Source organism: Lathamus discolor, chromosome 5, assembly GCF_037157495.1.
Source record: "Lathamus discolor isolate bLatDis1 chromosome 5, bLatDis1.hap1, whole genome shotgun sequence".
Classification (NCBI taxonomy): domain Eukaryota; kingdom Metazoa; phylum Chordata; class Aves; order Psittaciformes; family Psittacidae; genus Lathamus; species Lathamus discolor.
Window position 1 is genome coordinate 112,036,721 of NC_088888.1, and position 12,770 is coordinate 112,049,490.

The 12,770-nt window shown below is 58.1% G+C and overlaps 1 protein-coding gene across 3 annotated transcripts in view; it reads left to right on the forward strand.

Moving 5' to 3' along the window:
* Positions 1-12,770, forward strand: part of DNMT3A (DNA methyltransferase 3 alpha) — a 46,607-nt gene that overhangs the window by 15,852 nt on the left and 17,985 nt on the right. For 2 of the 3 annotated variants that reach the window (XM_065682037.1, XM_065682038.1), the window contains 2 exons: positions 8,492-8,831; positions 12,692-12,738. In XM_065682037.1, coding sequence (XP_065538109.1) covers positions 8,492-8,831; positions 12,692-12,738 — 387 coding nt within the window. The remainder of the gene's footprint in view (positions 1-8,491; positions 8,832-12,691; positions 12,739-12,770) is intronic. The other variant, XM_065682039.1, reaches the window with a different exon arrangement.

Here is a 12,770-nt window from a genome sequence, read left to right on the forward strand (position 1 = left end):
CACACCAAGGTCTGTCCTTCAGCCTCCATCACCTTGAACATGCCCTTGCTCACAGCCAGGAGCTCCTGCGCAGCTGCCTGGCACGATACCTCCACCCTCCCGATGGCAATGGTGTCTGCTTGTTTGAGCTGTGCCCTCCCTGGGAACCAGGCTGGAGGCACGGGGAGAGAGGCCTCCAGGCCCTTCTGTGAACAGTGGCGGTGGCTGGCGTGTCCCCAGCACACGGGTGTGTGATGTCCTCTCGCCTGGTGCGTGCACATCCCTGGCATAAGTGACACCAGCGCACTGTGGGAGCTGGGCCAGCCGGGCTCCTGTGGGGGCTGCGTGGTGCAGGCTCGGTACAGCGGGAGGGCATTTGGGAGTGGTTCGCTCTGTCCGGCCTTTCCCAGCTGCGGGCTGTGGAGCAGCTCGCCCGTGTTTTCCCCGGCTCCGGTCGCTGCCCCTTTGCACGACAGCCCGCGCCCACCGGCCTGGAGCCAGCGAGCGAGCGGAGGAAGTGACTCTGCCAGCGAGCCGGGGCGGCCGTGCCGAGCAGGAAGCGCCCGCTGCCGCCGCGGGGCCGCGGCCACCAGCGCAGGGAGGAGGCAGGCGCCTGCGCAGGGGCGGGCGGCAGCCGGACGGGGGTCTGAGCGCCAGCCGGAGGGGATGCGCCATGGTAAGGGGCACATCGCCTGCCGGGCGCGCCTGGGGAGGGGGCTGCTGCGGCAGCGGCAACGCGGATCTGGGAGACCTGGGGAGCAAAGCCACCTCCATCACCTGATCCCCCCCGCCCAAGCTCCTGCCCCACACCTCTGCATCCGCTTTCCGGTGTCCTTGGGGCAGGGGACGGTGGGCAGCATGGCGGGCACCCCAGCTCACGCCAAGCCTGGCTGGCCGCTGAGGATTTGCTCCCTGGCAGCCTGCCACCATATGGTGCATCCTGGGACGTGTAGTTTGCTGGGGACGGGCAGCAGGGTCCCTGCCGCCGGCTCCCTTGTGTGCCCCCCCGGCGCTGTGCTCCCGCGCCGTAGCCCCCAGCACCCTCCTGTGCCACTGTGAGGGCCGGGGCAGAGTGGGGGCGGGCGGCAGTGTAGGGAAGGTGCCGGTGAGCTGCTTGTCCCCATTTCCTGGCGTTGCTGTTGCAGAGGCGGGGGGGCCCTGCTCCAGCCCAGGCAGAGCACAGACGGTGCAGGCAGGGCACAGATAGGACTTGCCTGCCGTCCCCATGCAAGTCAGTGTGCCTTGGCCAGGCAGGGCTGGCACAGCCAGTCTGGGAGCAAACCTGTGGCCTCTCCCCCCATCCCTGGCAGCCTGTGGAGCTCCTGATGCTCCCGGCTTCTTGCAAAGCTCCTGCTGTGCGTCTGGGGGGGCGCGAGGATGGGAAGGAAAGCACAAGGCTTGGGAAACGGGACGGGGTGTCAGCTCCTGGCCCCAGTGGCAGTGGCAGCGCCTTGCGGGTGTCTTGTCTGTTTGTGGGGTTGAGTCTGCGGTGGGCACCCCACACCTGTGAGCAGTGTGTGGAGGGATCTCCAAGGGAGCCTGGTACCTGGACAGCTCCACTGTGGCATACTGACAGGGGCTGAGCCCCAGCGACAGGACCCCCCATGCCTTGGCATAAAGTGAGCCAGCACCTCTGCGTGCACACACAGGAGACTGAGTGCTCCCCAGTGCTGTGGCAGTGGGGATGACCAGGGTCTGCTTGAGCAGCACAGGCGGAGCCCACCCTGCCATGGCTGCGCCATGCCTGTTGCAGTGACGCAGCAGCACTTTCACTCTCCTTTGCCACGGAAACCGCTGAGCTGGGCTGCTCCTCTCGCTCTCACTTTGCTCCTGCTGTGCTGTGCTGTGCCATGCCATGCGGTGCCATGCCATGCATGGGGCTGGTGGTATAGCAGGGGACCAGTGATGCCATTCCCAGCTCCGCAGCCTCGATAACGTGCTCAGCACCGCTCTCTGCATTCACATCGTTGCCGTCTGTCTCGCAGGCACGCACACACATGCTGGTGAGCGCTGGCACAGACAGTCCTCCCCCGTGTCTCACACTCACGCACACTCGCCACTCTGTCGCTGCACTTGTGAGCCGGGGCCAGCTGCACGTTTCCTGCGGGTGCTGGCACCGCCTGTCGCACATGCACACCTCCTGCGGGTGTTGGTGTTGCCCATCTGACACATGCGTGTGCTCTGGCCGTGCCTGTCACACTCCTTCCCACTCTCACGCTCACCATAGGCCACATCTGCACATGGTGGTGCCATGGGGCCTGGCTCTGCCTGTTGCACATGCAGATGTCGCACACCATGCTTGCTTGTTGCGTACACACACACGTAGCAACACCCACGAGCACCAGCCATGGGCTGTCCCTGCTGTGGTTATCAAACGCCCTGTCCCTTCCTGTTACGTGCACATGCTGCAGTGGCCAGCTCTGCCTGTCATGCAGTCCCTGGATCCGCCTGTCTTGCACACATGCACACATGCACCAGCCATTCCATGTGCCGGCTGCTGATCCCACGGGAGTGACAGGTCCCAGCACTGGCCCCACACCACAGTGCTTCAGCACAGGTGAGCCAGGCAGGATGGGCAGTTCCAGTGTCCCCCCTACACTGGGGATGTCCTCACCGACATGGGGGCTGGGACAGCTGGGTGACATCCCAGCATGCCATTGTCTTGAGGGTACCTTGGCGCCATGTCCTGATCCAAGGGTGTCATGGCCATGTATCGTGCACCAGTGAGTTTTGTGCCGTTGTGTCCCAGCTCTGAGGGTTCCATGGCCTCTTGTCCTGGTCCTGAAGGTTCCATGGCATTATGTCCTGGTCCTCACAGTGTCACCTCCCTTTGTCTTCGTCCTGAGGGTGACATGAAGTTGTGTCTTGGTCCTAAGGGCATCATGGTGTTGTGTCCAGGTCCTCGTGGTGTCATTTCCTTGTGTCTTGATCCTAAGGGCATCATGGTGTTGTGTCCAGGTCCTCGTGGTGTCATTTCCTTGTGTCTTGATCCTAAGGGCATCATGGTGTTGTGTCCAGGTCCTCGTGGTGTCATTTCCTTGTGTCTTGGTCCTAAGGATGCCATGGTGTTGTGCTCAGGTCCTGATGGTGTCACCTCCATTTGTCTTGGTCCTGAGGGTGACATGACATTGTGTCCTGGTCCTAAGAGCATCATGGCAGTATGTCTAAGTCCTGAAGGTATCATGGCAATGTATCCAGGTTCTCCCATGGCTCAATGTCCTGATCCTCATGGTGTCACCTCCATTTGTCTTGGTCCTGAGGTGCCATGGCATTGTGTTGTGGTCCTGAAGGTGTCACAGTAGTGTATCCAGGTCCTTGTGGTGTCATGTCGTTGCGTCTTGGTCCTTAGGATGTCATGGTGTTGTGTCCTGGGTGTTCATTGCAACATGACCTGCTCCTCAGGATGTTATGGCAGTGAGTCCTGGTCCTGAGGGTGCCATGGAGGTGTGTCTTGGTCCTGAGGGTGTCTTGTCCACTTGTTCTGGACCTAAAAATGCCATGCATTGTGTCATGGCCCTCAGGATGCCATGGACTTTTCGTTCTGGTCCTGTGAGTGTCATGGCTCCATTGCCTAGTCCTCGTGGTGTCACATTGGTCCTTGGGGCATCATGGCAGTTTGTCTTGGTCCTGAAGGTGTCCCAGCATTGTGTCCATGTCTTCTTGGTGTCACATCCTCGTGTCTTGGTCCTGAGGATGCTGTGGATGTGTCTTCTCTTTCCTGAGGGTAACGTGACGTTGTGTACCTGTGCAGAGGATGTCATGGGAGTATGTCCTATTCCTTAGGGTGTCATGGCAGCATGTAGTTGTTCTGAAGTTGCATGTGACAGTGTATTCGGGTCCTCTTGGTGTCATGTGTTTTGGTCCTGAGGATGCCATGGATGTGTGTCCTTTTCCAAAGGGTATTGTGGCATTGTGTCCTGGTGCAGAGGATGTAATGGCATTGTGTCCTGGTGCAGAGGATGTAATGGCAGCATGTCCTGGTCCTAAAGTTCCCATGAAAGATTATCCAGGTCCCCATGGTGTCACCTACTTCTGTCCTGGTCTTGTGGGTACAGTGTCTCTCTGTCCAGGCCCTGGTGATACCATGTCATTGTGTCATGGTCTTGAGGGGGTTAATGTAACATAACCTGCTCCTAACAGTGCCATGGAAGTTTGTCACTGTCCTGAGATTGCCATGGTAGAATGTCATGGTCCTGAAGTTGCCATGGTATTTTATCCTGCTCCTGAGGATGCCATGGCAGTGTATCTTCATCTTCAGGGTGCCACATCTGTGTGTCCTGGTCCTCAGCATGTCACATCTGTGTGTCCTGGTCCTGACCATGAAATTGTCATGGCATTGCATCCTTCTGAAGGTGCCACAGCAATATATTTTGCTCCTCAGGGTGTCGTTTTCATGAGTCATTATCCTGAGGTTTTCATGGCATTGTGTCTTGCTCCTGAGGATGTCATGGCACTGTGTCCTAGTCCTGAGAGTGTCATGGCATTGTTTTCCTTTTCATATGGATGTTGGTGCTGTGTGTCCTTGTTCTGAGAACACCATGACAGCATGTCCAGCTCCTGAGGGTTTCAAGGCATTGTGTTCTGCTCCTGAGGATAACTTGATACTGTGTTCTGGTCCTGAGGGTGTCATGGCTGTGTATCTTGGGCCTGAGGGTACTGTGGCTGTGTGTCCAGGTCCTGAGAAGGCCATGGCACATACAGGACAGCCAAGCGACCAGGCCCAGTCAGCACGGGTTTATGAAAGTCAAGTCCTGCTTGACTAACCTGATCTCCTATGACAAGGTGACCACTCAGTGGATGAGGGAAAGGCTGTAGCCTTCCTGGACTTCAGTAAAGTGTTTGACACTGTTTCCCACAGCATTCTCCTGAAGAATCTGGCTGCTCATGGCTTGGATGGGTGTACTCTTCTCTGGGTATAAAACTGGCTGGATGGCTGGACCAGCAAGGACTGGACCCTTTTCACTCAAGAGTTGTGGAGAAAGGAGTTAAACCCAGTTGGTGACTAGTCATAAGTGATGTTCCTCAGGGCTCAGTGTTGGGGCCAGTTCTGTTTAATGTCTTTATCAATGGTCTGGACAAGGGGATCAAGTGCACCCTCAGTAAGTTTCCCAATGACACTAAGTTGGCTGGGAGTGTTGATCATCTGAAGGATAGGAAGGCTCTGCAGAGGGATCTGGACAGGTTGACTGATGGGTTGTGGCCAGTGGCGTGAGGTTCAACAAGGCTCAGTGCTGGGTCCTGCATTTGGGTCACAACAACCCCATGGAACACTACAGGCTTGGGGAAGAGTGGCTGGAAATCTGCTCGGCGGAAAAGAACCTGGGGGTGCTGACTGGTGGCTGCTGAACATGAGCAGCTTGTGCCCAGGCAGCCAAGTTGGCCAACGGCATCCTGGCCTGTGTCAGCAATAGCGCGGCAGCAGGGCCGGGGCAGTGATCATCCCCCTGCGCTGGCACTGGTGGGGCTGCACCTCAAATCCTGTGTTCAGTGCTGGGCCCCACACTACAGGAGAGACATTGAGGTGCTGGAGTGGGGCCAGAGAAGGGCAACGGAGCTGGTGAAGGTTCTGGAGCACAAGTGTGATGGGGAACAGCTGAGGGAACAGTGGGCATTTAGTCCGGAGAAGAGAAGGCTCAGGGGAGCCATTATCACTCTCTACAACTGCCTGAAAGGAGGCTGTAGTGAGGTGGGGGTCACGCTCTTCTCCCAGGTAACAAATGATAGGACAAGAGGTAACATCCTCAAGTTGTGCTAGGGGAGGTTTAGATTGGATATGAGGAGAAATTTCTTCCCCAAAAGGGCTGTCAAGCACTGGAACAGGCTGCCCAGGGCTGTGGTAGAATCACCATCCCTGGAGGTATTTAAAAGATGTGTAGATGTAGTGCTAAGGGACATGATTTAGTGGTGGACTTGGCAGTGCTGGGTCAATGATCTTAAAGCTCTTTTCCAACCTAAATGATTCTATGTGATAGTATGACACCATGCCATTTTTTGCAGGTGTCATGCAATTGTGTCCTTGTCCTGACAGTGTCATGTCCATGTGTCCTGGTCTTGAGGATGTAATGGCAGCATGTCCTGACCCTGAGAATGCCATGTCACTGTGTTGTGGTCCTGAGGGTGTCATATCCTTGGGTCCTCATCCTGAGGATGTCATACTGTTGTATCCCCTGTTTCTGGGGTGACCTTATTGCAGCCTTTCAATATATAGAGGGGACTTGTTAGAAAGATGAAGAAAGGCTTTGCACCCTAGCCTGTAGTGGCAGGAAAAGGGGCAATGGTTTTAAACTGAATGAGGGTAGCGTTGGGTTGGACATGTGGAGAAAACGTTTTACAATGGGGGTGCTGAGGCCCTGGCACAGGGTGCCCAGAGAAGCTGTGGCTGCGCCATCCCTGGCAGTGTTCAAGGCCAGGTTGGATGAGGCTTGGAGCAATCTGGTCCAGTGGAAGGTGTCCCTGCCCGTGGCAGGGGGCTTGGAACTAAATGAGCTTTAAGGTCCTTTCCATTTTGTGATATCTTGCTTCTCTGACGTTCATGTGTCCAGGTCCTGAGGATGCCATGGAAGTGTGTCTTGGTCCTGAAGGTGCTGTGGCAGTGTGTCCTTCTCATGTGTGTGTCGTGCTGTTGTGTCTTAGTCCCAAGGGTGTCATATCCATGTGTCCAGCTCCTGTGAGTGTCACAGAATCCTAGAATGGCGTGGGATAAAAGGGACCTTAAAGATCACTTAGTGCAGCCCCCCTGCCACAGGCAGGGACACCTTCCACTACCCCAGGTTGCTCCAAGCCCCGTCCAACCTGGCCTTGAACACTGCCAGGGATGGGGCAGCCACAGCTTCTCTGGGCACCCTGGGCCAGGGCCTCAGCACCCTCAGTGAGGGTAATTTCTTTCTCATGTCCAACCCAGCCATACCCTTTTTCAGTTCAAAACCATCATCCCTAATCCTGTCACTACAGGCCCCACTAAAAGTCTGCCCACACTTTATAAGTCCTCTTTAAGTATGGAAAGGACTATGTCATTGGTTAGTTCGGGACAGCTCCTGGTTGCGTGGCATGGCATGCTGGCCTGTTCCTGAAGGCAACACGGTTGCCTGTCTCATTCCTGAGGGTGCTTTGGTCATGTGCCCTGGTCCTGAGGAGCCAGGACATGGCTCCATGTCTTGTTTTTGCAGGTGTCAAGGCAAGTGTCCTTGTCCTGAAGGTGCTATGGCTGTGTGTCCTTATCATGAGGGTGCCATGCCGTTGTGTCCTAGCTATGAGTGTGTCATGGCAGTGTGTCCTGGTCCTGAGGGTGCCTTGATACAGCATCCAGGTCCTGAGGGTTCTGTGGTAGTATTTCCTGATCCTAAAGGTTTTGTGGCACCTTGTCCTAGTTCTGAGAGTGTCATGACTATGTGTTCTTGTCCTGAGGGTGTTAATACAGCATGTCCTGGACCTGAAGGTGTCATTACAATATGATCTGCTCCTGAGGGCGCCATGGCAGGAGTCCTGGGGGTACCACTGCACCATGTCCTGGTCCTGAGGGTGCATTGGCCATTTGGCCTGGTCCTGAGGGTGTCATGACCACTTTGCTGGTCCTGAGGGTGTTACTGTTTTGTATCCTGGACCTGAACGTGCCATGGCAGAGTGTCCTGGTTCTGAGGGTGTCACGACAGTGTCTCCTGGTACTGATGGTACCACATCCATGTGACTTCATGCTGAGGGTGCTGTAGCACTGTGTTCTGGTCCTGAATATGCCATGGTCATGTCTCACTGCAGCATGGCCTAATCTGGAGGTTGTTGTGGCAGTGTCTCCTGGTCCTGAGGGTGCCACAGCAGTGTGTCCTAGTGCTGAAAGCATCATGGCCATGTGTCCTGGTCCTGAGGGTGCCATGGCAGACTGTCCTGGTCTTTTTGTCCCATGGCAGCGTATCCTGGTCCTGACAGTGCCATGGCAGACTGTCCTTATCCTGAGGGTCTCGCAACAGCATGTCCTGTTCTGAGCGATTTCACATTCACATATGCTGGCTCTTTGGGTGCTATGGCCTTGTGTGGTGATCCTCATGGTGTCCATGACCTAAGGGTTCCATGGCCACATGTCCTGATCCTGAGGGTGGCATTGTAGCCCTGTCCCAGCCTGGAGCACATTGCCAGCCCCTCAGGCAGCAGCAGCCTGGCATGCCTGAGGTGCAGGAGGTAGAACTTGGTGGTTTTGGCATAATGTGCTTTTGGCCCCCATTGTCACTGGAGATGAGTCTCTGGGACAGTGTCCTGATGGAGAAGTCATGTCTCTAGGCTGTGGTCCCAGAGATACCCTTTGTGCTGTGAGGTCTGCAGTGGGGAAGTAGGGTCAGGACAGGGGGATGGGGACAGGGATAGGGTCCAAATGGGACTGGCCACCCCAAAGTGGTGCAGGGGAGCCTGCTATGGGTTTGGTGATGGTGGCATGAGGGCTGGGGGCATGGGCAGGGGTGCAGGCAGATCCATGTCACCCACTGCCAGCACCCATTGCAGCTCCTTTCCCTGTCCTTCTCCACAGGTGGAAAGCAGTGACACCCCCAAAGACACCGCAGCCGTCCCCAAGTGCCCCCCGCCCTGCCCAGAAGCCAGCCCCGCCGAGCCGCTGCCCAACGGGGACGTGGAGGGGGACAGTGCCCAGTGGAAGGGTGCGGAGGAGAGCGGCACGAGCCCCAAGGGTGGGCGCCCCGAGGAGGACGAGACGGAGAGCCTGCCGGACGGCGAGACGGGCCGGGCGCTGGAGAACGGCCGCTGCACCCCCAAGGAGGGCCTGGACGCCCCGGCCGATGAGGGTGAGCTGGCCCCTTCCGACCCCCAGAAGAAACGCGGGAGGAGGAAACTCCTGGAGGCCACAGAGAAAAGTAAGACCTTAGCATTGAGGGTTCCCCATTATGGGGCTGTGGCTCTGCCCAGCGTCCCACTGGCGCCTGCTGCACCCTCTGGGGACCCCCAGCATGCCATCACTGGGAGGGGTCCAGCCTGCGGTGGCTCCTGGGCTGGGGAGCGCTGCCAGAGGAGGAGGAAGGGCTGAGCCCCTCCTTGCCACGTGGAATTTGGGGTGGGGGCAGCAGAACAGAGCAGGGGGCTGCCCTCGCATGCTCATTCTGTCACACCACCCTTCCCACCAGGCTCTCCTCCCACCAGCAGGAGTAGGGTGGGCAGGAGGGGAGGTTGGTCCTTGCCTTGCTGTGGAGCTGATGAGGGTGCCCCTGCCCGCATGTGAGCCTGCCCATCAGTGCAAGTGCTTGTACTGCTTTGCATGGCAGCCCTGCATGCGCCGGGCAGAGTGGGAGGCGCGTGCATGGTGTGGTCCTGCGGCCACGTTGCTCTGGTGCCGTGGTGCTGGTGCCGGTGCTGGTGCCAGTGCTGGTGCCAATGCTGCTCCAGGTAGCAGCTCAGCAAAGGCCCTGGTGGGTCCCAGCATGAGCCAGCAGCGTGTTCTTGTGCAATGAAGACAAATGGCATTCTGGGTTGCATTAGGAGTGTTGCCCACTGGTTAAGGAAACCACTCGGGAGCGCTGGGCCAAGTGCTGGGCTCCCCAGTGCAAGAAGGACATGGGCAGACTAGAGAAAGCCCAGCAAAAGGCAGCTAAGGTGCTGGAGAGACTGGAGCATGTCTGCTGTGAGGAAAGGCTGAGGGAGCCGGGATGGAGCAAAGCAGGCTCTGGGGGATGGAATCCATGTCTGTAAATACCTGCAGGGAGGGGATGAGTATATATGTATGTTTGTCGTTTATGTGAGTGCGTCTGGCATGCTGCCGGCCAGGGCCCATGGGGACCTTGCTTCCTGGGGCTTTGTGGTGTCTGTCACTGGCTCCCAGCCCTAGCAGAGCTGCTACTCACCTTCCCTGGCCATAGCTGCTCACAGGCAGGAGTGGCTGCAGAGAGCGAAGCCAGAAAGGATGCCTGGCTCCAGTGTAGGGCATGGGGGAGCCCAGCACTGGCCCTGGCTGCCCTTTAGGCACATGCTGGCCTGTGGCCCTGCTGCCACCATCCCTCTTGGCCAGGAGGTGCCAAGCAGTGGGACAGGGCAGCTTGGACCAGGTGTGAGCCATGAGGCCCTGGCACAGGTTGCCCAGAGAAGCTGTGGCTGCTCCATCCCTGGCAGTGTTCAAGGCCAGGTTGGACAGGGCTTGGAGCAACCTGGTCTAGTGGAAGGTGTCCCTGCCTGTGGCAGGGGTTGGAACTGGATGAGCTTTAAGGCCCCTTCTAACCCAAACCAGTTTGTGATTCTCTGAGCTGGGATGGGACCATGCTGTCCCCACAGCAGGGGATGGACAGAGAGCTGGGGACAGGAGCTGGGGTGTCACAGCACTGTCACCACAGAGTACTGAGGAGAAGGAACAGGGTGGGAGCAACAAGCACCAGGCTCTGGCTCTTGGGGATTTCTCAACCCAGCTCAGCATAGAGACCTTCTGCCGGCCATGCTGAAGGAGGGATGGAGACAAGCAAGGAGGGGCTGGCTGGAGGCGCGTGAGGCAGGGCTGGGGTTGGAGACAAGTGATGCAGATGCTGCTGCAGTCACGAGGCACTGAGCAGGCAGCTGAGGGAGTGGAGAAGCCATAGCTGGCAGCATAGTACAGGCGGTCGGGGGGGAGCTTGCTGCGCTGGGCATGCCGCAGTCGGGCATGGGTTGTGGTGCAGCCCCGGCGCCGTGCTGACCGCAGCAGCTGAAGGGAGCGAGACCAGACAGGCTGAGACCCTGATGTGGGGACCAGTGTGGAATGGGTGGAGGCAGCCCCATGGGTACCCTGCTGCCAGCTCCCAAGCGTGACAAAGCTCGGATGTAGAGACCACCAGCAGCAAGTACCAGTGGGAATATGAGCACAGTGCTGTGAGCATAGTGCATGAGCATGGGTACCATGACCATGGGTGCTGTGAGCAGGTCAGGCTTCGCCTTCCAGCCTTGGGCTAGTGTTCAGCCCTTTCCCTTCACCATTACAGAGCTCATCCTCCTGTGACATGATCTGCCCATGGGGCCCCTGTGCACAGTACTCATCCTCCTGCTCTTCCCACCGTGCAAGCAGAACAGCAGCTGCTTGCATTCCCACCAGGCAGGCTCTTTCCAATCATCTGGAGGCTCTTCCCTGTCCTTCTCTCTTCTCCAGTGCTTTCCTGCAAACAACCAGTGTCTGCAGCCGTACACTGCCTGCTCTGGAGCTGCCGGAGGCGCCTTCACTGAGCATGGTGCAAGTGCCCTGGTGATGGTTTCGAAGCAATACCAGTGGTACCCAGAGACTGACTGGGGGAGCCATAACAGCTTCTGGGAGCTCGCTTCCTTCCCTAGAATCCATTTCCAGCACTTCAGCCATGTCTGTGCATTGTCACCTTGGTGGCTTCTGCCTGATCCTCTCTGCTTCTTGGGCCTTCAGGTCCACTGCCTTGTGCCTGGCTGGCCCAAGTGCTCTCCTGAGCACCCTTCTCCATCTCATCCTGTATTCTTGCGTCCATTGCTAGTTCCTCCTCCATGCACACTGGCTTTTCACCTCTTGCTGCCCCTCTGACCCAGCAGGGGCCCAAGGATCTTCCAGCACTGCCCAAGCCAACTTACCAGCTGCTCCATCAGCTCTGCACCCCTTTGCTGTCCCCCTGTCCCTTGCCTGCTGAAATACCCAGTGAGGGAAGGTTTTGTGCAGGATCCTGCCATTGGCTGGTAATTCTGCATCCTGGCCCATCAACACAGCAGAGAGCACAGGGCATGGTGCTGCTGCAGGGCACTGGGATGGGCAGGAGCTGAGGCCAGGGGTCTGTGCCTCAGTTTCCCTACCTGAGATCCCCACGCCTGTGGATAGGAGCAGAAGGACATATTGCCTGGGCACCCCCAGGGCATGTGCACACTCCTAACCCCAGCACAGAGACAGAAAACTTCTGTTCCCCAGTGTCCCCTGCTGTCCCCTGGCACTCAGAGCAGGACTCTTGACTGCTCTTGTGCTTGGGCCATGCTGCTTCTGGGGGGACACTGGCTGCTGCAGAGGGGTTGGGTCCCTATTTGCCAGCTGAAAGGAACTATCTGAGTGTCACACAGGGCTGGTTTGGGCAGCCGGGGGGGCTGCAGCCTGACAATCTAGCGACATCACACCCTGCAACAAAGCAGTGCGTGAGTGCATGTCCAGCAGATGAGGGGCCACCAGGGGGCCGGCCGAGGTCCTCCGCTGCAGCCCAGCTCTACCAGGGCAGCTGGTGCCCAGCAGCCCGGTGAAGCACAGAGGTGCCCTCCCTGGTGCAGGGACCCAGCATTGCCTACAGTGAGGCACGGGAGGGTGGGTGCACCCCACGCTCTGGCCCAGCAGCTCCGGGTGCGTGGAGGTTTGTAACACCAGAAACGGTCGGGTTATTTTTAGCCACTTTCCTGGTAGTGTCTCAGCACGTACCTGCAGCGCATGAGATGTGCCGATAGCACAGGAAGCCATCGGGGCTCTGTGTGCTTCCCCTGCCTGCCCTGGCCCCGGCCCCAGCAGGGGCTGCTCACCCAGACCACCCAAAACCCCTTTGTCAGGGTGCAGGGAGGGAGCAGAGGAGCAGCCAGCTTACATCCCAGCAGCCAGCATCCCCTGGGGAGCACAGCCCAGGCCTCACACAGCAGTGATGAATGCCCTTCCAGGGCCCAGGGCTAGCCCTCCTCCGGGTTTGGGGTCCCAGGTGGGCCCCTTCTCCCCTGCAGGGGTCTGGGGGGCCCTGTGCCATGCCACCAAGCTGATGGCTGCTCTCTGTTCTGTGTGCAGGCAAGGAAGAGAAGGAGGAAAACAACTTTGACACCCTGAAAATGGAGGCAAGTATGATCCCCCCCACTGGGGGCTGCAC